This window comes from Mobula birostris, chromosome 11, assembly GCF_030028105.1.
Source record: "Mobula birostris isolate sMobBir1 chromosome 11, sMobBir1.hap1, whole genome shotgun sequence".
In the NCBI taxonomy this organism is placed as follows: domain Eukaryota; kingdom Metazoa; phylum Chordata; class Chondrichthyes; order Myliobatiformes; family Myliobatidae; genus Mobula; species Mobula birostris.
In genome coordinates this window covers 75042545-75067591 of record NC_092380.1, presented here as the reverse complement: position 1 = coordinate 75067591, position 25047 = coordinate 75042545, and the positions used below count along the sequence as shown (strand labels likewise).

At 38.0% G+C, this 25047-nt stretch overlaps 1 protein-coding gene across 1 annotated transcript in view; it reads left to right on the top strand.

Moving 5' to 3' along the window:
- Positions 1 to 25047, top strand: part of LOC140205192 (protein RIC-3-like) — a 79945-nt gene that overhangs the window by 46468 nt on the left and 8430 nt on the right. Inside the window, exons 2-4 of the mRNA XM_072272542.1 lie at positions 12501 to 12721; positions 16836 to 16920; positions 17364 to 17457. Coding sequence (XP_072128643.1) covers positions 12501 to 12721; positions 16836 to 16920; positions 17364 to 17457 — 400 coding nt within the window. The remainder of the gene's footprint in view (positions 1 to 12500; positions 12722 to 16835; positions 16921 to 17363; positions 17458 to 25047) is intronic.

Genomic DNA, 25047 nt, shown 5'->3' with positions numbered 1-25047 from the left:
TCTGAATCCTGGTGGGCTGACAGTCTTCTGACTCTCTGAATGCAGTTTCTCTTATGCTGAGGCATAGGGCAGTTATTAATGGTGATAACACAGAAGAAAAATAATATAAGAGTATGAAAGGGACAGATAAGATAGAGGCAGGAAAGTTGTTTCCACTGATAAGTGAGTCTAAAACCAGAGGACATTGCCTCAAGATTCGGGAGAGTAGATTTAGGGCGAAGATGAGGAAAAAATGCTTTTCCCAGGGAGTAGTGAATCTGTGGAATACACTGTCCAGGGAAGCAATAGAGGCTACCTCATTAAATATATTCAGTGCACAGTTAGATAGATTTTTGCATAACAGGGGACAAAACAGGTGCTGTAGATGGAGCTGAGTACATGGTCATATTAGCCATGATTTTTTTGGATGGCAGAGCAGGCTTCCGAGTATTTCTTATGTTCTTATGTTATTTTTATGTTTTGTAACTGCAGAATCTAATTGATAGAAAACATGGGATCTAGGGAATGTGTCTAGTTAGTTTCTCTTCTTTCATGAGGTGCTCACATATGATGTAGTGCTGTAATGACGTATGCCATTCACATACTTCTTACACATAATGAATTATGTAAACAACAAATAATGCTTAGTCAAGCAATATATTAGCAATATTACTCAAATATTACTGAAATATTATATACACAATACTTCTCCCTGCTTTGCTATAAACTCCAATTCAAATATGTAACATATTGCTCTCTAGTAATCTTATATACACAGTATACTATATAATACAACTACTATATAGACAGCCACAGCAGAGTAAATTTTAAATTGTTCCAATCAGGCCTAAAGATTTAAATGCTGTGGGGGATTTCATATTCTTTTGGGATAATGTCTTTCTTGACGGACGTGGTGAGGTGAGAGGGTTCACTTTGCTTGGCAGGTGAGACTTGTGGCTGAGAAATAATCTCAGGTGTTTTGGGGCCTCCCCTGTGGTGGCCCTAGGAGTCAATACTGGGTTGCAGGAATTGTTCTGACAGTTCTGGACACCTTTCTTCTCTAATAATTGACTCTGCTCTCCTTAACTGATCAATGTGTTGCCTCCAGATGGCATCAGACACAATCTCCACTGTGTAGGAGAGTGGTCCAGTTCTGTCCTTAATGTTTCCATACCCACTTTTGATCACCTCTGTAGTCCCTTGCCAGGACTGATTGTCCAGGAGTGAAACATCAAATGTCCTTGTTTTAGGAGACCTCAATTTGTCTCAGCTGTCTGTGCTGCATACACATTCTGAGATTGGGTTTGAGGAAATCCAAGTGTGAGTGTAAGGAACGATCATGGAACGACATACAGTAGCTGGTAAGTTGTTGGTTGTGGACTGTGCTATATTGTGATATGCAAGGAGGAACTTGGCAAGCTTCTGATTCAGTGTTAGTGCTGTGTGTTCTACTGACATTGCTTGTAGAGTGTTCTTTAGACTCCGGACAAAACTTTCTGCCAAGCCAATTGCAGCTGTGTAGTACTGTGCAGATGTAATATGTCTTACTCCGTTCATTTTCAGGAATGACTGAAACTGTTCTGCAAAAAAAACAGTGGTTCATTGTTACTGACTAAGTGTTCTGGAACATTTATCCTTGAGAAGAGGCTTCTGAACATATCAACTGTGTGCGAGCCTGTAGTGGAGGCTATTTGGAATACTTCTGGCCTCTTTGTACCTGCATCCACTACTACCAAGAAATTTGTGCCCATAAGTGGTCCGGCAAAATCCACTTGAATCCTCTGCCAGGACAATGCAGGCCATTCCCAGGGAGGAAGAGGCACTGCACTTGGCATCTTCTGGACGTGTTCGCATCCCGGACAGTATATAGTGAACTGCCTAATCTGGTGATCTATCACAGGCCACCGGACAAAGCTTCAAGCCAACACTTTCATTTTCACCACACCTAGTTGACTGGCATGTAGCACCTCAAACGTTTTAGCTCTCAGCTTGGATGGTACAATGGCTCTCATTCCTCACATAAGGCAACCCCCGTCAATGGCAAGTTCATCACAGCACTGGTAAAAATAGGCGAACTGGAAAATCAGCTGCACATTCTAGCTATGTTGGGTTGCCATGTAGACTTGAGATAGTGTGGTGTCATTTTTGGTTTTCCCTTTGTTTCATCTCTGCGGTAATAGGGAGGCTTTAATTTGCAACAGGGAGACTATGTCAAGAGGAGTGTACCCTTTTATAATTTTTTCAGATATTTCCTTTACCAAAGGTAAGCGGGTTAATCCATCAGCACTTCCATGATTAATCAACCTTTTGAATTTGATCTTGTAATTGTGGCCTCCAAGGAAAAGAGCCCACCTCCGCATTTGTTCTCCTGCTGTTAGTGGAACTCTCTGCTGTGGATTGAAAATGGACACTAGTGGTTGATGATCAGTAACAAGGGTAATCACTCTCCCATACAAGTACAGTTTGAAACGTTTTACACCACAAACTCAAGGCCTGTTTGGCTATGGGTTCACTGCCATCACTCATAACATGTGACATGACTGTACCTACACTATAAGGTGAGGTATCACTACCAAGCTTCATTGGATGATGGATCGTAATGTGTGAGTACAGTGTCTGATATCACCATTTCCTTTGCCTTTTGGAGAGCCACCTCACACTGCTTTGTCCATTGCCATTTTTTATCCTAAAAAAGACCGCAACTGTGGCGCGTCCTTTGGCCTTGGGGCATACACCATTGCTTGAATTTTCTCAGCACACTTGTATAAATCTGTGCTTCAATGGTGTGACCACAGTAAGTGATACTTGGTTTAAATAATTCACGCTTGTTGTATTGTGTTCTGAACCCATAGTCTTCTAATCTTTTTAACACTGTCTTTTAAGATTTTGGAGATGTTCCTTGTCATCCTCACCAGTAGCAATGATGTCATCCAGGTAACACTGAGCACCTGGGCTGCCCTACAGCACCTAGTCCATAGCTTTCTGGCAGAGTGCAGGTGCAGATGCTACTCCAAAATTAACATATTATACTGATAAAGCCCTTTGTGAGTGCTTATGGTGAGAAACATTTTAGGCCTCTTCTTCCATCTCCATCTGTAAGTAGGCCTCAGCTAAGTTGACTTTGCTGAAGTGTTTCCCTCAGAAAGATTTACAAAGATATCCTCAATCCTGGGCAGAGGGTATCGATATACTTTCAATCCTGGGTTGACGGTTACCTGAAAATCACCAAAGATCCTAACAGACCCATTCTTCTTGGCTACTGGGACCACTGGCATCGCCCATGAGCTCCACTCAAACTTGGAAAGAATTCCTTCAAGCTCCATGCAATACACACAAAGTGCTGCAGGAACTCAGCAGGCCAGGCAGCATCTATGGAAAGTGGATGCTTCAGGCCTGCTGAGTTTCTCCAGCATTTTGTGTGTATTGCTCGGATTTTGAGCATCTGCAGATTTTCTCTTGTTTGTGATCAGGCTCGATAGCTCACTGGCTATTTTATCATAGATTGGATAAGAAACTGGACAGCTTTGTAAAACTTGGGTGTGGCATTTTCATTTAACATTACTTTACCCTTGATATGTCTGAGTTTTTCAATACCATCCTTGAACAATACTGTGGCATCATCCAGTACCTTTCTTAATTCACTTTCAGTTGACTCTTTTGCAGGGGATGTGTCATGCAAATGGTGGATGGGTCTCCAATCAAGTTGTCATTGTCTCAGCCACTCTTGCCCCCACAATACTGACCCCCCTGTTTTTACCACATACAAGCCCAACGTGGCTTGTTGTTGTATTTCACTGTTATGAATGTTATCCCCACAGGAATGATCTTTTCTCCATAGGTTCTTAGCTGGATATCTGCAGGCTTCAATTCAGTGTCTTTGAAATGCTGTCAAACTCATTTTGTGGAATGCCTGAAACAGCCGAGCCACTGTCCAATTCCATTTTAATTAATTTGCCATTCATTTCTGGTGTAAGTTGTTTACATGGTGGCGCAATGATAAAGACCATAAGACATAGGAGTAGTATTAGGCCTTTCGGCCCATTTAATCTGCTCTGCCATCATGGCTGATCCTGAATCCCATTCACCTGCCTTCTCGCCATATCCTTTGATGCTCTGACCAATCAGAAAACAGTCACCTTCCACCTTAAATATACCCACAGACTTGGCCTCCACCGCAGTCTGTGGCAGAGCATTTCACAAATTCACTACTCTCTGACTAAGAAAGACCCTCCTCTGTTCTAAAAGATCGCCCCTCAATTTTGAGGCTGTGCACACTAGTTCTGGATACCCCACCATAGGAAACAATCTCTTCATATTCACCCTATCTAGTCCTTTCAACATTTGGCAGGTTTCAATGAGATCCCCCTGCATTCTTCTAAATTCCAGTGAGTACAGGCCCAAAGCTGCCAAATGCTCCTCATATGTTAACCCCCCCCCCTTCATTCCCAAAATCATTCTCATGAACCTCCTCTGTACTCTCTCCAATGACAACACATCCTTTCTGAGGCATGGGCCCCAAAACTGCTGATAATACTCCAAGTGTGGCCTGACTAGTGTCTTATAAAGGCTCAGCATTATCTCATTGCTTTTACATTCTACTCCCCTTGAAATAAATGCTAACATTGCGTTTGCCTTCTTTACCACAGACTCGACCTGTAAATTAACCTTCTTGGAGTCTTGCACGAGGACTCCCAAGTCCCTCTGCACCTGTGATGTTTGAACCTTCTTACCATTTAGATAATAATCTGCACTACTGTTTTTTTTTACCAAAATGTATTATCATACATTTCCCAACACTGTATTCCATCTGTACGCCATTCACTTATTTCTTACATACAACAGATCATGAGTTATGTAAACAACAAAGAATTCTTCATAAAACAGTATATTTACAATATTACTGAAATATTAAATACACCACAGTTATGTAAAAGCAGGAGAAAGAATGTTATATAAATTTTAATTGTAAGTCATATTTCAGATTACAGTGTATTCACATTTCCTTGAATTTTATGTACTTCAGAAGGATATTTATAAAATCATAAGCTAGATTTTTCCGAGTGCTTTCCACGTTCACTTGTCAATTTCCCATAGCTAAACATACTTGATTTTGTTTTGCAATGCTAATCTAACTGGCTAACGCCATCCTGAACTGAGATACTGAGGAAGCCCACATCAAGCCCCTGTCACGAAACTCTTCTGGGACCTTTGTCCAAATCTATAGCTCTGCCCTCTGTCATAATTTCTTATTCAATGCTCAAGTATGACCTGAGGTTCAATAATATTTAAGAACTATTAAATATAAAATGAATACATCTAAAGCACATACGTAACTAAAAATATTACAAGTAATTAAAAGAACATGCTATGTACCCTGATATCTTTCTAGCTTGCAGTCATCTAATGATGGAAAATTCCTGCAAATTGCAGCCTCAGGAATGGGACACAGCTTGGAAATTGTGGGCAGAGTTTAGCCAGGATCTGGAGTTATGTTTTTCTAAGCTCCAGACCAGTATGTAGGAACTGATGGCATTTACCACGTGGAACTAATGGAGCTGCTAGATTTTCGACGTTGTCAGAAACGTTCAGAAGACATGACTGAAGCAGAAGATAGATGTTTGATCCTATAAAGGCATAGATTACAGTCTGTCTAATCTTCAAGGAGTGCAAGGTATGCTTGTGATAATTTTATTCTGTGTACTATTAGTTGTGGAAGAAAATAGGTGACCAGCACTCATGCTCTTAGGGCATGGCATGATATAATTTCTTAAGCTGTTAACGTAAATGTTAACTTGTGAGATTTAAGTATGAAGTACACTCTAACACAATGTGTGTGTGAAAAGTTTCGGGCTCTAATTTTAATCTTATACCTATGATTCCCTGTTTCAGGCCCTTCAAGCAGTGGAACAAATAAGTGGATTTGACAGAAGATAATTTTGCAGTAAAGTTATTTGCTTACTGGAAACAAGAAAACATATTGGAGAGGAAATTTCCGAAACAACAAAAAACTGGATTTAACAATTGAACAATTGCAGCTTTCTAATTTCAAAACAATACCATGTCAAACAAATACAATCTTACCCAAATGTTCTTTCATAACTAGAATTATACTTCTAATTTAGAGTGTTGCATCAAGGTTGGGATTAGGTATGCTCAGAAAATCCCACCCTTTCACTGCTTTCACTTTTCTAATTCCAGTGCTATTTGACTCTATCCCAGCATATACCATACTGTTTAACCATCCTGCTTATTTGTGTTTTCTCTATAGTTCAGATAGGCCAATAATATAATGAATCATATGCATCTTGGATAAAAATGTTCTTAATTTCCATAAAAATGGCTCTACTTCCTATTGCATGATACTGTGAATTCTGCAAAGCCCTTCTGTAAACAGACCTTATTGAGAAAAAATATAGATTAGACAGAAAGTTGAGTGGAGCACTGGCAGATAGAATGTAATCTCACAAGTATGAACTGATGAATTTTGGAAATCAAGTTGGGGTAGGAAGGAAACAGTAAATGGCAGGGCACTGAAGAATGTTGATGAAAAAAGAGACTTGGAGTAAAAGTGACAACCCTAGCCAATAGGATGGTAAAGAAGACATATGGCAGGCTCATCTTTGTAGATCAGGACATAGAGTATAAGTGTTGGTATGCTACAACTTCAAAAAACCCTGGTTAAGTCACACAAGGAGCATTATGTGTATTTATGTTTGCTATGCTGTCAAAAGAATGATTGCAGTAGAGGGAGTGCAGAGGTGATTCACCAGACTGCAGCCTGGATTGGATAACCTCAGTTATGAGGAGAAATTGGAGAGGATGGGTTTGTTTCCCTGGACTGATGGAGGCTGAGGGGTGACCTGATGTAACATTATGAGCAGCATAGATAAGGGAGATAGTAAAAATCTTTTTCTCATAATACAAGCATCAAAAATAAGAGAGCATTGTTTTAATGTGAGAGGAAGGAGTTTTAATGAGTTTGTCTGAGATTTTTTTAACACAGGAAGTGGTTGGTATCTGGAACATGCTGCAGTGGAGGTGGTAGAAGCAGATACAATTACCACTTTAAAGTTCAAAGATCAAAGTACATCTATGTCACCATATACAACCCTGAGATTCATTTTCTTGTGGGCATACTCAGCAAATGTATAGAATAGTAACTGTAACAGGATCAATGAAAGATCAGCCAGAGTGCAGAAGACAACAAATCATGCAAATGCAAATATAAATAAATAGCAATAAATAATGACATCACGAGATAATGAGATAGAGCCCTTGAAAGTGAGATCATTGGTTGTGGGAACATTTCAATGATGGGACAAGTGAAGTTGAGTGTAGTTATCCCCTTTTGGTCAAGAGACATTTTGACAGACGATTAAATAGGCAAAAGCAGAAGTATATGGACTTAATGTGGACAAATGGGATTGGTCTTTAGCTCTAATATTTTCTAGTTGAGTTCAACTTCCTATTCTTCTCTCTTCTCAATTCTTTTTAATGCTGTGTTTTGTGTTTGTATTGATCTCTGCCGTGCTTGGGATATTAATGTGCTTTGTGGCAGGGGAAAAGAATGTACATGTGAGGAGTTGTGAGAAGTACAACTTCAATCTCATCAACTAAAGAATAGTTTGTCTTGTAGAACCAGAGCATGATTATTATGCTGTTGTTAACTAGACTGCTTGCAACTCATGTCTCTTTAAAAGAAAACATGATCACATTCAATGCTTGGTTTTAACTTCATGCTCCCATTTGCATCTAAAAATAGAAACATAGAAAATAGGTGCAGGAGTAGGCCATTCTGCCCTTCGAGCCTGCACCGCCATTTATTATGATCATGGCTGATCATCCAACTCAGAACCCTACACCAGCCTTCCCTCCATACCCCCTGATCCCCGTAGCCACAAGGGCCGTATCTAACTCCCTCTTAAATATAGCCAATGAACTGGCCTCAACTGTTTCCTGTGGCAGAGAATTCCACAGATTCACCACTCTCTGTGTGAAGAAGTTTTTCCTAATCTCAGTCCTGAAAGGCTTCCCCCTTATCCTCAAACTGTGACCCCTCGTTCTGGACTTCCCCAACATCGGGAACAATCTTCCTGCATCTAGCCTGTCCAATCCCTTTAGGATTTTATACTTATCAATCAGATCCCCCCTCAATCTTCTAAATTCCAACGAGTACAAGCCTAGTTCATCCAGTCTTTCTTCATATGAAAGTCCTGCCATCCCAGGAATCAATCTGGTGAACCTTCTTTGTACTCCATCTATGGCAAGGATGTCTTTCCTCAGATTAGGGGACCAAAACTGCACACAATACTCCAGGTGTGGTCTCACCAAGGCCTTGTACAACTGCAGTAGTACCTCCCTGCTCCTGTACTCGAATCATCTCGCTATAAATGCCAGCATACCAGCATACCATTCGCCTTTTTCACCGCCTGCTGTACCTGCATGCCCACTTTCAATGACTGGTGTATAATGACACCCAGGTCTCGTTGCACCTCCGCTTTTCCTAATCGGCCACCATTCAGATAATAATCTGTTTTCCTATTTTTGCCACCAAAGTGGATAACTTCTCATTTATCCACATTAAATTGCATCTGCCATGAATTTGCCCGCTCACCCAACCTATCCAAGTCACCCTGCATCCTCTTAGCATCCTCCTCACAGCTAACACTGCCGCCCAGCTTCGTGTCATCCGCAAACTTGGAGATGCTGCTTTTAATTCCCTCATCCAAGTCGTTAATATATATTGTAAACAACTGGGGTCGCAGCACTGAGCCTTGCGGTACCCCACTAGTCACTGCCTGCCATTCTGAAAAGGTCCCGTTTATTCCCACTCTTTGCCTCCTGTCTGCTAACCAATTCTCTATCCACATCAATACCTTACCCCCAATACCGTGTGCTTTAAGTTTGCACACTAATCTCCTGTGTGGGACCTTGTCAAAAGCCTTCTGAAAATCCAAATATACCACATCCACTGGTTCTCCCCTATCCACCCTACTACATCCTCAAAAAATTCTATGAGATCCGTCAGACATGATTTTCTTTTCACAAATCCATGCTGACTTTGTCCGATGATTTCATCGCTTTCCAAATGTGCTGTTATCACATCTTTGATAACTGACTCCAGCAGTTTCCCCACCACCGACGTTAGGCTAACCGGTCTATAATTCCCTGGTTTCTCCCTCCCTCCTTTTTTAAAAAGTGGGGTTACATTAGCTACCCTGCAATCCTCAGGAACTAGTCCAGAATCTAACAGGTTTTGAAAAATTATCACTAATGCATCCACTATTTCTTGGGCTACTTCCTTAAGCACTCTGGGATGCAGACTGGCCCTGGGGGTTTATCTGCCCTTAATCCCTTCAATTTACCTAACATCACTTCCCTACTAACATGTATTTCGCTCAGTTCCTCCATCTCACTGGACCCTCTGTCCCCTACTATTTCTGGAAGATTATTTATGTCCTCCTTAGTGAAGACAGAACCAAAGTAATTATTCAATTGGTCTGCCATGTCCTTGCTCCCCATAATCAATTCACCTGTTTCTGTCTGTAGGGGACCTACATTTGTCTTTACCAGTCTTTTCCTTTTTACATATCTATAAAAGCTTTTACGGTCCATTTTTATGTTCCCTGCCAGTTTTCTCTCATAATCTTTTTTCCCCTTCCTAATTAAGCCCTTTGTCCTCCTCTGCTGAACTCTGAATTTCTCCCAGTCCTCAGGTGAGCCACTTTTTCTGGCTAATTTGTATGCTTCTTCTTTGGAATTGATACTATCCCTAATTTCTCTTGTCAGCCACTTGTCACTTATTAGTCTTTCTGCAAAGCAATGCCTTACTATCTTTACTTATTCAATTATTTTCTTATGCTGTCTTTAATTTCAAATTAATTTAAAATTAACTTTTATCATTTCTTACATCCTATTATCAACAAATGCCTTTTTCAAATAATACAATCCATTTAGTGCATAATTTTAAATTCCTGTTGTTGAATCAGCCTATAAAAAGAAATAAGCCTCAATTTTGCTGTATGTTTATACTGTATTTCCTCTATACAAATGGTATCGGTGTGAATCTATGCTATAACCTGTCTGCTGCTTTACTAACCTATCTAAAGGATAGACTCAAACTGCACAAAGTTCTACATATTAGTAAGATATTGGATCAGTCAAATGGAAAATTTGCCCAATTAAATATCACATAAAATCTGCACTTTGCTACCTTTGTGCCTAAAATGATCCTTACTCTTTAAACAGAACACAAAGCCTTTGTTACATATACACCAATTAAAACAGCAAAAAAAAAACACAAATCAAAATTGGGCACATTTGGAATTTTCCAATTAACACAGAGCATCTCAAGAAATTAGCTCAATCTTGATGTGTACCTTTTGAAGCAAATAGACTGCATTTGGTCTTAAAAGTTTCAGGATAGATTAACAGAGACCAAATTTAGCAGCTGAATAATTCATTATATATTTTTATGCTAAATTTTGTGAGAGAGTCACTACTGCTGTCACAAAACACTGCAGCTCTGCCCTAATGTGGGCAATGTCAAGGGTAAATTACTAGTAATGCAACAATTTTGCCAATCACCTTCATAATTTTGAAAACTTCATGTGGTTATCTCAAGGTGTCATCTTTTCAAAGTCCGCATGGTGGTGCCATGAAATCTCACTGTGTTGTTTCCAGTTAACAGTGAACATATGAAAGTTAGCATTTCGACTAAGAGATTAATTAAATGGCAATAGTATTGATGAAATGTTCAGATCATAGATATCCACATTTACTGAAAAAATAGGTAATTTATCCTTTGTGCACTATTGACAAAATAATTCTTTGCAGTAATAGAATATAGCAAAAATAAATTGAGGAAGTTTTTATTAAAGAAGTAAACATATTGTATGCTCTTAAAGATGAATTTGAGAACATTATTCTATTCCATATCCATATGACAAATTTCAAAATATCAACCAAGTTCTATTGATTTCATTTAGTTTAATATATTTATATCATAAATAAGTGATGTTAACACATAATCAAACTTTATCATATCTAGCCCACAAAAATTTTCCATGATCCCATGAAGAATTTGTCACTGAATCAATCCTTTATTCTAATAATTCTATTAGTGTATTTGGAAAAAGATTTTCGAGACCTGTTCCTTCAAAGTTTACTTCATCCCTTTGCATATGATTTTCTTTTTGAATTACATTTTAAAATTTGTTTCAAATGACTTTTATAAGTCAGTTTAACAACATAAACCTGGACAGCATATAATGTGCAATAAAGCTCTGTTGACATTTTCTAAACATAGAAGAAAATTTGGCATTTAATCAAAGCTTTCTGGTATTGGAAATCTTAAAACAATTAGACTCAGAAAAGTGCGAATTTATATTATCATCCAGCTCAGCTGCATAAGCAATTAAGAATATATTTCTCCATGTTCTTGATCTTTTTCAGTGATACAAACATTTAATTCAAAACTGCTGTAGCTTGTATCAGTTCGTTCAGTCTACCTTCAGCACTCTCTTCCTGCCGCATTACATCTGCTCTATCATAATTTATTGATTTCTTCCAAGTTACAAAACAGCTGGTGGCATGCTAGTAAATCAGTAGTAGGTAAATGCTTGTAAGAACCAATAAAAAAAAGGAAAACTCATTAAAAAATACAAGATGACTAGTCAAACTACAAAATAGTAGGTTTCCTGACTTGTAAGACGCGAACAAATTTGGAACATCTAATTAATCAGCAACTGAAAGTCAAAACTGTCTTACATTAAGTTATATATTTCATAGTGTTTTAATAGATAGCAACTATGAAATTGGCTATTTGTTTTAAATACCTTTAATAATACTTTTAATGAAAGGCCTCTAACTTCTTTTCAAATACTTGCTCTTGGACGATATATTTGCCCAGTATTATTATCACTATCACTGCCATTAGATGTCACAGTGTCAAAATATGCCAAGGCACTTACCTTTCCAGTATGAGTAAATTTATCCTTTTCCATTGAATTATTCAAGGAAAACAGCTCTTTAATCAGGCAATATTCAGACTCTCTTTTTAGTAAAAAGGCACTATGTGAGTATATGATTGTATACACATATGTTGTTTAATATTTTAGAAACGTAATCATTTTGTTAAAGGGAATTTAGTTTGTTGAAACATTCCTTAGTTAATACAGTGGGATTTGGAATCCTGGTTCTGGAACAGTCGTCTGGGACTCTAGTTGCTACTGAGGTAACATAATCAATGTGCTACTGTACACTAACAGCTTTACTTATTAGTATCAATCGCCAAAACATTCTCTATTCTCATATTTTTGCAGTGTATTTGATCTTGAATTTTTATATTCAGCAAAACATTTTTTTTTCCAATTTAAGCCTTATTAGTGTTTGATGAAGTACTCCTGTCAACTCTAACCTAGATGTCAAGTTCCCATCATGCATTTTAAACAAAAAGAACCTTATCAATGCAAATCAAAACCCAAGTGATCCATTAACATTTTAATGTCTTCTTTTTGCAGCAAGGTCTAATCGACCATCTCCCATGGCACAGCACCCAATGGTCTCAAAATCCAAGCAGCAATGGTCAGCACGTCCCCATCTCCCCAAGTCCCACCAGACTGACTCAATTGCCAAAGCAAAGGGTGGAAATGCTGGAGGTGGTAACAAAGGTTTTATGGCCCGGATCATACCTGTGTATGGATTTGGATTGGTTATGTACATTTTGTACATCCTTTTTAAGGTACTGTAAGACTTACTTACTGAGGAATGTTATGGTGATGGAAAGTACTTTGTAAATGACTAAATCTGAATTCTGATATTCTTATTTCTTGTGTTGTGGATTGCCCTAGTTATATCACTGAACTCCAAAACTTAAATATCAAGTATATCTGAGAAAAGGTAAAAAATGGGTGAAACCAAGGCAAGATGAGAATGAACTGGAGTTGTATCAGTTATGACACATTCCCCTTCATGATCACTTTCACTTGTCTGAAATCAATTATAGGATATCTTTCCCTAATTGAAGAATGGGAGACTAATATACTTGAAATCAATTATAGGATATCTTTCCCTAATTGAAGAATGGGAGACTAATGTAAATGTTGCATGCTCGTGACTTACTTGGGTTTAATAGATGCTTTTTCAATCATGGTCAAAAGTTGATGTCAGTGCGGATCCACAACAAGGAAAATGATCATACTAGGTGGTTTTAAAGATCACATGGGAGAGAAGGAGGCATGGCTTCTGTTCTTAAAAGAATACTTTGGTCTCTCCTTGTCAAATATCTGAAAATCATGATCACCCTCCCGCTGACAGTCCCAGTGGATCATTTTACCCATTTGCCCATACCAGCTTATCACCCTGCCCAAATCCTCTCTTCCAGCCATCTGTGGTGATGTAATCCCTATTGACCACGAGTGAGATTCTGAGTCAGACCATGTAAATAAGATCTAGTAGTTAATATTGTCTGTCCCTCTGTAGAGTTTTGAACAGACCATTCACCGTTCTCCTCATCACTCATGCCCAGATTCCAGTCATAAGTTAAAAGATTGCTCTAATATGTGTTAATTAAATCTTAATGCAAAACTGTGTGGAGAATGAGGCAAATGGACGTGTCTTGTGAATTAAATAGAGATGAATGGAGAAGATAAGCTGTGATTAAATACAGTGGAGCAATTGCCACTGACGGATGTAGCTCATTTATTGCTCTCAAAAAATCAGGCAGATTTAAGCTATCTTTTCTGCAAAGTATATTATGTCGAGGTGAAGGAGTTTTGCTCTGATTTAATTCAGTATCTCAGAGATGCTCAACTTTGAGTCACTGTAGAAAGTGGAAAGAGCTAACATCAGGAAATGTATTAGGAATAACAACAGCTCCAATCTATATGCTGATTCTTTGATTTAATGCTTTGACAAGTGAATGAGACAACACTCAGATATGCTTCAGTATTGCCTTGTGACTATTTTTACTGCAGTTTTTATTTTAATGAGACAACATGGGTAAACTACTACAGTATTAGGACAGGTTTTATTAACCAGAGTGTAAATTTTGCTTTTTACCTGAAATAAAGCCTTGGTACTCAATATATAAGGATATCAATAAAGAAAAACTGATCATTAATCTGTATAATTCCACAGCAATGAAATAGCCTCTTGTCTATCAAATCTACACAAGTGTTTGTCTTTTTCTATACGTGGCTACTCTTATAACCTTCTTATACACAATGCATTATAATCACTTTGATTCAAAGAGCGTTTATTATCAAGGAATGTATAATTTATACAACCTTGAGATTTGTTTGCGTACAGGTATTCGCAAAGCTGAAAGAAGCCATTTAAAAAACAATAAAGACCAACCTCCAATGTGCAAAGAGAAAGAGGGGGAAAAAAAAACAAACCATGCAAACAATTGAAGCAATCAACACCAACAGCATTCAGAATCAGAGTGCTTAGATTCAAATCCCCGGAGCAGTTCGGAGTAGGCCCAAAGCCTCGGTACTCAGTTCATCATATCGTTGCAAAGTTCGCAGACATGAAGCACAGCAGCCAGGGGCAGTTTCACAGTCTTAGCGTTGTACAGAGGGAAGCCCCTGGTCTATCTGGGTCGGTGTTTAAATTGTCCAAACAGCGGATCATACCTTGCATTAGATCCTGGGTTCCACCAAGTCGAATTGCTCTGGGCCTAGATTTCGCTGCCAAAGAAGCATTTCTCAACCTCTCCAAATCGGCTTGGCGCTCAGAGCGATCCACACCCTGACTCTTAACACCCTGCCTTTTTCAAGAGTAGCTAATGACAGGTTATTTTAATTACTAATCTCCAATGTTTTTCTCTAAACTCCTTCTTGTTTTGCTTTGTATCTTTCTGCCATTGACTTACAGGGTGGTGGCAGAAATAATTACTAGTTATCTAATAAAGCTCTTAGAAAATAAGAAATAGAATTGGGAGTAGACCATTCTGCCCATTATGCCTACACCACCATTGAATAAGATCATAACTGATCTTTCATCTCAGCACCATCTCCTGGACAAGTACCACCAGGTCCAAAAACAGTTACTGCCCCTCAGCCATCGGGCTCTTGAACCAAAAGGGATAACTTCATTCATTGAAATGTTGGGACTCACTCTCAAAGACTCTTCATCTCATGTTATCAGTATTTATTGCTTATTTATTCATTTATTCTTTTGTATTTGCACGATTTGTCATCTTTTGCACACTGGTTGTCCATCCTGTTGGGTGTGGTCTTTCAATGACTCTGTTATGGTTATTGGATTTTTTGAGTATGCACACAAGAAAATGAATCTTATGGTTGTATATGGTGACATATATGTACTTTGATAATAACATTTACTTTGAAATTTGAACTTTGCACTCGGCCCATATCCTTTGATTCTATTAAAATCTAGAAGTTAATCCTGCGAAGGTGGAAATGGACTCTGTGCCTATGTATGATCTGTGGCTGAGAGAACTAGCAAATACTTTACATTTGGAGAGACTGAGACTATGTAATGAGGGCAGAGGGGACATCTTTGAAAGGCTATGGGGCCCTGTATTGGACTTTCTTACGGGAGGAGGACTGAGGTTTTTTGGTGTGGTACACCTCTGCTATGTATGTTTACTTTTGCCTTTATATTTTTCTCACTTTTGCTGCTCAATATTTAATTAGATTTTGAAAAGGTCGTGGTTTTTGTGGATGTGCTGTACTTTTGTGGAGCAACAATGTGCTTCATGAAAAACTGCTGGTCTGCAAGTGAAGCCCACATCCTTTAACACAAATGCTTCCAGGTCAATAAAGTACCCTTGAGCTTCAACAAAAGTTCAGTTTTCCTTTTTGTCCACAAACATCTTAATACTCATATGGCCATAATACACTAAAGTCCAATTAATTACTTATTCAAATTGTGGTTTGTTTCTTCCTTAAGTTCTCCACCTCATCACCCAGAATCAAACTAAGTTGTACTGTTTCCTTGCTATAGCTGTGGTACATTGACCAGGAAAAGAGAACAAAGTATACACAACAAAAAAGCACTTTCTTTCTCACAACATATTGTTTAGTCAATCAGTGGGTAATGATTGTCTCCAATTATTACTTGATTTGATTATTATTCCTCTAATTGCAGTCCATTACTTACTGTAATTGAAGTCTGCCTGCTGGGAACCTTTTGTACCTTTTTGTTCTTAGACCCATTAGTCAAAAGCCTTGAGTGCACTTTTCACATGAATGAGCTGCTTCATGCATATAATTGAGGTTTGAATATTGTTTTCTACCAGCTTCACTTTCATGAATGTGCATATCTAGTCCCTTTCCACCCCAGACAGATCCCTGATCCTTGCTTCAGGAAGAGTTAGACAATGCCAGATATCCCCATAACTTCCAAACCCAAAACCTACATTTTATACCCATTAGTTATGAGTGGCTATAATAATTATCTAGAGACACTAATCAAGAGTGGACCTTTGGCTCCAATTATAGCGATGAAATCTAATTATCTGAGCCTATCACCATAATAAGATATAGTGTCATATTTGTCATATTTTCACCAGACCAATGCTGACCCAGGACTATAAGAAATATTATTTTTATTTGAAGTATAATTATTCCCTATAATAGGAACCAATGAGAACATTTACCAGAGATAAATACATAAAATGCTGAATCTGGACTGCACATCATTAAACTCCCTTCAACATTGTTACTTATGGTGCGATAAAGCAGCAAGCCACCATAAGCATACTTTGAATTACTGACAATCTCTATCAGCATAAACAAATATGTTTGCATTATAACTGAAATGGGCTGTTTTTTAAATTTCCTCATTTCCATGATGTGTCTCGTATATGTATTTGTATTTTTCAGATCTCATCCAAAGGTATCAGCCAGAATCCTAAAACAGGAAAGAGATGTGCAGGCACCCAACTTGGAAGCAGGAAGCGTAAAATTAGTACGTGTATATTAGTTGACATTTTGAGTATTAATCAAATGTTTCACCATTGACCAATTAAATTACAGGTTTCTGCCATGACTTTAGACAAAATCAATTTCTAATCAAATTTCCTGTTGGATGTGTTATGTTCATTAGAATCGATCCCTGTATTAAATTCATCTATGAATTCAGTGTAATCAGTTATTATTGGATTACTGATAGCAGATGTTCACTGTTTGTTCTTGTAATACCGTATTCATTAAGATCTAACTTTAAACCTGAATTAGTTATGGAAGCAAAAGCTGCCAAATGGAATCTGACAGAGGCTACACCCATTAGCTATGTATCATGGATGTATTTAGGAAATAAGTCTTTAAATGAGGTGGGAAAACAGAAGGTATATACCGTATTTTAACCAGACCTTCCTGAAATGACATAACAACATGAAATATGTTTTGCAGCTGATTACGAACTGGCTCAGCTTCAAGCAAAACTGCAAGAGACTGAAGTGGCCATGAAGCAAATAGCATTGAAAATGGGAAATGGATCAGACAAGTAAGAAATAATAACTTAACATCCTTAAAGTGGTAGTTGACATTTTGGAAACAGATTTACTTGTAATTTTAAAACAGGAAAACTTCCCTAGGAATAACATTTGGTGCTTTTGTTTAAATAGCAAAGTCAATGAAGAGATTCAAAAATTTTTGAACTCTTCACTGATGTTTTCCTTCCTTCCATGGCTATCTGAGATGTGGCCTGTATGTCTTGGGAAACAGTTACAAACAAAATGCTGGAACAATACACACAATGTGCTGGAGGAGCTCAGCATGTCAGACAGCATCTATGGATAGGAATAAACAATCAACATTTCGGGCCAAGACCCTTCATCAGGACTGGAGAGTCAAGTGGCACCTGTGGGGAAAATGGACAGTCTGCATTGGGAATCAGTTTAATCATTTGTACTTGCCAGTGCGTTAAATTTAACAGCGCCATGCCTTGGAATTAAAATGTCTATGTACAGTCCCTTAAAGTCTGTCATATGTGCACCTTTGTCTGGCCCCATACTCCTGCGTGGTGTTACTCCAGGTGTAGCTGCGTGCCTGGAAGAGTGGGGGAGATAGAGAAGGCTTTGGTGAATATCCTTGAGGAATTCTGAAACAATAAGGACCAGGCTAGGATAATGTGAGGTTCACATGGATAACAGGCATTTAGGCCGGTTGGCTGGCACTGATCCAATGCTGGGCACAGAACCTTTGGGAGGAAATATGCCTATGATGTTATTTGGAGAGAGGACAATTGATACAAACCCCATGGTTTCACTGTCACTCTCCTTAAATGCTGCCACATTTTTCCCAATAACCAGATACAGTAACATATGGAGCCATGTCATACTGGATAATGCCTTTTGTACAGTGGTATCGATACCCGTTGTCGTGATGGAGACGTCTGAACTTGAAAGTCAGTGATCTAGTGGTCTGCACATCCAGGTGCTTGCAATTATGCCACAGTGGAAACTGAGACATTGGTCATCAGATGCTGCATCCTGGCTGGCTCCATATGTGTACTGATGGAGTTGTCCGCTAATTCAGGCCAGAATAGATGTGTTCAAAGGCCCATGCTGCAAAAGTGAAACCCTTTAGCATTGCATATTTGGAAATGTTAAGCAACTTACTCCTGTAACCAGCTCTATTCAAGTGTTAATCTAAGTATTCTGTGGTAGATCTCCAGTGAGTTCTGGTCCTTCGAAATCTAGTGAATGGGCTCCCCAGCTTCTAGTCACAGCTAAAGGCTATTAATGTGTAAAGTCTTGTCCCATAGTTCATTTCTAAATTATGCACAGTGATGGATGGTTGCTACTATGACAAAGAGCGATGGCATTTTCATCCTCACTTTTTACTATTGTCTGGACAGATTGCAGTTTTCGGCTATCTATAATGAGAAAGGGAAGAATGCATAGGAATTTTAAGTTTTTTTTGTCCCATCTTCACCCCATAAAAAAAAGAGAGAATGTAAGAAAAGGTGTTAAGTGGGAGGTTAGAAGGAAGATTTGGTATGAGGTTTGTTGGATTCTGATGTTTTCGATCCAAGATACTTTCAGAAGTCAAGAAAGTGTCACAAAACTTGTTGCTTCATGATTGTTTTATTAAGCTCTAATAGAACAAAGAGAATCGGAAACATAAAGTTGCAAAAGCCTGGTAGCTAAGAGCAAAGAACAGGAAAAAGAATAAAAAATAGGGATGGTAGGCCAATGTGGTCTGCCCTTCTTATAATCCATATATATATTAAAAAAGCCCTATTCAAATAATGCAATAGCAAAAGGCTTCCAGGTGAAGACAGACTAACTGTAACCACTAGGGGACACACTGAACAATTGCATGTATATAGGTAGTTATATAAAATACAAGCAGTCAACTAATTGTTAAACTGCAGAAGAAATAGCAAATTATACATGTGAATCCAACCTTCCCCTCTTTGATTCTAAATCACACATTTAGAATTATTACATTTGAGAATTCAGTAGGTTCAGTCATGTGGTTTCAATGCTAAGTATAATCAAGAACCATGAAATAGCAAAGAATATTTGTAGGATTATGTCATGCTTAGATAAATTAGTAGGTACACTTACATGAGTATACAAGTTAAAAGATGTAAACTATGATAAAGCATTTTTGAATGAATATTAGTCTTAATTGTAAGTAGGGGAAATTGGCAAAAATATAGCAGCAACACCTAATATTAGAATAAACATCATAATGTCTGGTAGCTGTCAGTTCTGAAGTCTTCTGGCTGCTTAGTGATTTGCTTATTGTAGCCCAGCAACGTGGGCACTGTGTCAGAGGTTACCAGCACATTAACCACAGCACTGGTTGTCCTTATCTGGCACTACTTTATCTTGTTTGCAGTGGCTCATGTGTAGTCACTTGCATACCTTTACCGCAGAGTTAGTTATTAACACTACTTTATAAGGAATTTTCTTTCTTTTTTTTAATTAATTTTTTTATGAGTTTCTACAATACAACAAAATAAAACCCACCAGCAAAAAAGAGATTTATACAGTGCAAAACAAACATGTCTAATATAGAATTCATAACAGTAAAGAAAAAGCACCCAAAATAAAATCATATAAAGTTAGTATCCTCCCCACCCTCCCACTACACAACTCCAAGCCAACCATTTCAATGTGAAGAAAAGTTAAACAGAGCTTTTGTCACCACAGAGCTGTAAATATAAAAAGAAAGTGACTTAGGGAGTGTATCTGCTGTGTCAGATAAGGACGCAACATAGTTAGAGCTACTAGTCTATGACTAGAGCTGTATCTCCATGCTCCATCACTGTTTAACACCCACCATTCTCCTCCCACAACCACTTTACCTAGTTAGTGCATTGAGCTTGCATCTCTTGAATATCTTGTATGTTCGTCTTTGATATAGAGTCTAACTTCATTGCTATAATTTCAGTTGTTGGGGTCACTGAATATGTTCTCTGCACTTCTTCCAAATCTTTCTTCTTTTTAACTCCTTCCTATGCTGCCCTTCCTGCAATTTCATCCTCAAATGCATTCCACAGCTTTCCATTGTAGTCATTTTGGAGTGTTTTTTACATTTTAATACGACACCTTCTGATGGTAATTGTATGACATTCATCAGTTCTTGTCGTAGTTGGCCATTTTTGATTGGAGTTCCTACATCTGTAAGAAATCCTGTTTGGCTCCATAAGTTTCCAAAGTCGTAAACAACTTCAAAAGCATATCGAGAATTGGGGAAGATATTAGCTGATCTTCCTTCTGCCAACTTACAGGCTTCAACTAAAGCTTTCAGTTCTCCCTGGTGCTCAGAGTTACCAGGAGCCATGCTTTACACCAGGAGTTCAGTTTCAGAAACAGCCCATCCAGCCATTTGAATTCCTCACTCAATCAGTGTACAGCAGTAGATCTTTGGCAGAGTAATAACCAACCGGACACTGTTGGTCTGCATGTTCTTGAGCTAAGACTGCCATCATATGTTTCTCATTGATATACAGGGTAAATGTTCTACCTGTATCAGATGCAGTACGCAATATCAGCTTTAAAGTTTTTGAAACATTTTCGGTTGTTCTTCATTAAGAATCACAGGGTCATCAAAACACTTACTGCCCTTCAGCAGACTGTTGAGTGGATGAGCAATTTCAGCATAGGAATTGAACTGCCCAGAAATGATCAGAGCTGCTGAACTGTTGAAAGTGGCTTTCTCGACTTAATGGCTTTTGCACGATCCTGCTTCTGTCCAAGGTGAATTACTTCTTCTTGTTGTAATAGTGCCTTGTCTAGATTTGCTTTATGTTCTTTGGAGGATAGATAATCAAGCAAATAAAGCACATCATGTTCATGCTGGTCTGAGCCTTGGATGCTATTAGGATATCATCTACTTATTTTATCGTAGTAGTAGTAATAATAATAATAATAATAATACTTTATTGATCCCGAGAAGAACATTCTTTCGTTACAGCAGCAACATTTAAAAACACACTTAGCAGTGTGCAGACTTAACTAATAATAAAGTATAGAATAATAATATACACAATAATAATGTACCAATATGTGTGACAATAATGTATGAAATAATAAAGCAGAGATTATTATACACAGAGAAGAACTGTTGTATATGCTTATTGCACTTGGTAGGGAAGATTTTCTGTAATGATTCTTATGACAGCAGAGCTGAATGAATCTGTTTGAAAAGGTGCTCTGCTGTTTATTCAGTAGGTCATGGAGGGGATGTGCCAGATTGTCCATAATGGATAACAGTTTGTTTAGTGATCTCCTCTCCATCACTAATTCAAAAGAGTCAAAACAATGGCTGGTAAGCTCCTCAGGTGTTGTCTCAAAGCTATTTGATAGACAGTGGGACAATTGTGTTGTCCTTGTGGTAGTGTCACCCGCTGGTATTATTGGCCATCAAAAAAGTTGTGAAAACCAACCACAGTTGACACCAGTGGTACGGAGTAGAATCCATTGGCTATATCAATAACTGTAAACCACTTGTGTGATGGCTTCAGAGCATTGAAAATAGTTGATTAATCTGCCACTAGAGGAGTTAACATGCCAATACATTGATTAGCAACCCAGTAATCTCCTTTCATAGGTTCCATCTTCAATTCCTTGTGTTTTCACTCTTTCAGTCTTTATTGGAGCAAGCTATGACATGGCTGCCAATACTAATCTTCCATCTCTGTCATCCTTACTTGAGTTGCCAGGGGCAGCGTACAGTCCCTGTCATGTCCATCCTTATTCCTCAGAGTTTGGAAGATGTCGCTGTCTTGGAGGACCATCCAATATAAGTGTTGATCCCCAAGGAGAAGTGTCACTGGAAGTGTCACTCGAGGTGTCACTGGCAGGACCGCCCACTTGAAATCCATTCTCAGCTCTTTGATATCACCTCAGTTACTGCTTCTTACTGTTGCTCTGTACAATGCATTTCAATTCAATTACATTTATTATATTGTTTGCTCATTTGGTTAATGCAGAGATTTGCTCTTTAGATTTTTTACTGTCTCTATCATGTAGTTCTTGTAGTTTATTACACATTTCACATTTCCTTCCCCATCAATTAGTAAATGACTTTACCTGCCCCATTCACTCACACATTCCTTCACATATTTGCTCAAACCAACCTTGTGTTCTTACCTTTAACTCACGCATTTCAGGTTTTCCTTTTCCTCAGACATTCTCTGGTTCTTATCACATGCTTTCTTAATAAATTTAACAATGTTGGTATATTCCATCCAGATTTTTAAATTAATTTTATCAAACCAAGATGTTTTATTCAGTTAAGACTTCAGTTTCATGATTTTGGCCATTGTTTTAATTGTAGATGCTTTTTATCCCTGACTGTGATCTCAAAATATCATCAGTTCACAACCAAAATATTGTAGGATTACTCCTCAAACTTTATACGAGAAATCTTAATTTTTTTCTTTTTTGGTTTGCAAATTTCTCTCATTTGATCACAATCCAGATGTTTTTAAGCAATAGATTACAAACAGATATTTTCTTAGCACTTCACCGGCTTGTATGAGTTTAACTCGAATCTGATATTAATTTCAGTGCTTAGCTGATTTTTTACAGATCTTTTTTAAATAGCAATGTATAGTAATTTCCTCACACCTACACTTCCATGATGTATTGAAGCCAGAACTAGTCTATTCTCTCAGACAATTTGGAATTAGAGGGAGGTCGTACCTCCTTTGTTTGTATGCTATAACATTTTCACTTTGTCTAGGATTCTTCCTGTCCTAACATCTTCGCAACTATCCTTGCCGACTACACCAAATTGTTCGATTCTGATGTTTATGATCCATGGTTCTTTTGGAAGTTCAAGAAAGAGGCCACAAAACTTGTTACCTCAGGATCGTTTCATTAAGAATTGGAAGCGTAGAGTTGCAGAAGTCTAGTAACTAAAAATAAAGAACAGAAAAAAGAATTTTAAAAAATCTGGTGGGACAACATAGTCTGCCCTTCTTATACCCCATAGAAAAGAAGCATTCCATTCAAATTTGTAGATAAGAGTCAACGAATCAGATAGCACCTATTCAAATAATGCGATAGCACAAAGCTTTCAGCAAGAGACAGAATAACTGTATGTACTGGAGGACTGTATAGAGGTAGTTTTATAAAATACAAGCATTCAAGTAATTAATAAACTGCACAGAAAATAAATACAACAAGCTACTTTCATTTTGTATCTTTTCCATTACAGAATGATCTATTACAGCTGTTCACCTGTTATAATGTGCCATAGATGCGAATGTTACTTTAGCAGCTACTGGTTGGCCACCATCATTTAGCTCAATGAAAAGCTGAGTGAGTACGAGATTGGTTTATTGACCCATGAAATTATTTGCCGATGTTGTCACTTAGGCAGAGCCAGGAAGATCCTTAGTCTGATTCTCTGGGATTAGATGAAGGAGAAAGGATGTAAGAGACAGTTGTAAGAGTAGATAAACCTGAGTGGGAGGGGCTTATCTGAAATATGAGCAGCACCTAGACCCATTGGACCTCTTTCTGCTGCAGTTTCTATGTAATTCTTCCAACTTGAGCTAGATGATTGTACTCTGAATGGCTGCAATTGACCTATATCTTGATAGTGGGAAGAAAAAGTTGAATATCTGACTTGATTTTAATGTAATGTAATTTAATGATTTTAATCTATTCATGTAAAGAGCTGGATTAGGCAATGATTTTCACTTTTGGACATTCAGCAAAGTGACAGGCATTGTGAGTGAAGGCTGGCATTTGCAGATTGTGTCCATCTGCACTGGTTCTGTCCAAAGACCAAGACTGACTAACCAATTGCTCTTGGAGAAGCAAAAGCTTTACTTTTAAAAAAAATCTTTAATTTACTTAAATTAACTAGAACAGAAATTGATTTGCAAATGAAAAGCATCATGGAGTGCTATATGCAGATTTTGAAATTAGCTTTATTTTTTTCAAGAGTGGAAAGACTGAAAGATTCACCAAAATAAAACAAAAAATGCAGCATCTATTTGGAAACTTCTAATTTATTTATATTGTTTGCAGTACATTGACGGTCATAAGTGTTGCACATACTGTTCTCTGGTGGAGTGTTATTGTATATATAACTATCGCTTGCAGCTAGTTTTAATGAAAAATGTAAAAATATAGAATCTGGGAACATTCTGCTTCTCACAATATTCCTCCACTCATGCCCCACTTCTAGATGATGTTTCATTTAAACTCGTAGGAATTCTGTTGGCACAGAGACCCTCCTGGCATCACTCCTGATGGCTGCTGATGGTACCAATCCTGCTGCACTCTCAGTTATATCCACTTTTTTTTTGAGTTTCACTGGCATGGTTAAAAGACAAAAGAGGTAATCTAAAAAATACTGGAACAAAACACTTTGTCTGGTAGAAGCAAACTACTATAGATACTTGAAATCTGAAAAATGAACCACAGAAAATGCCAGAAAAGGCCTGGCATTATCTACGACTTAATGTTTCAAGTTAATCACCCTTTATCAGAACTATGATGCTTCTGCTTGTGAAAAAAGTCCACTCATGGCATTGGTGAAAATGCCTTCTATGCAGCTGGCCAGCAGCATGACCTCAGTCTTCACTGAGTGCATTGTGAAGATGGTCATGGCCATA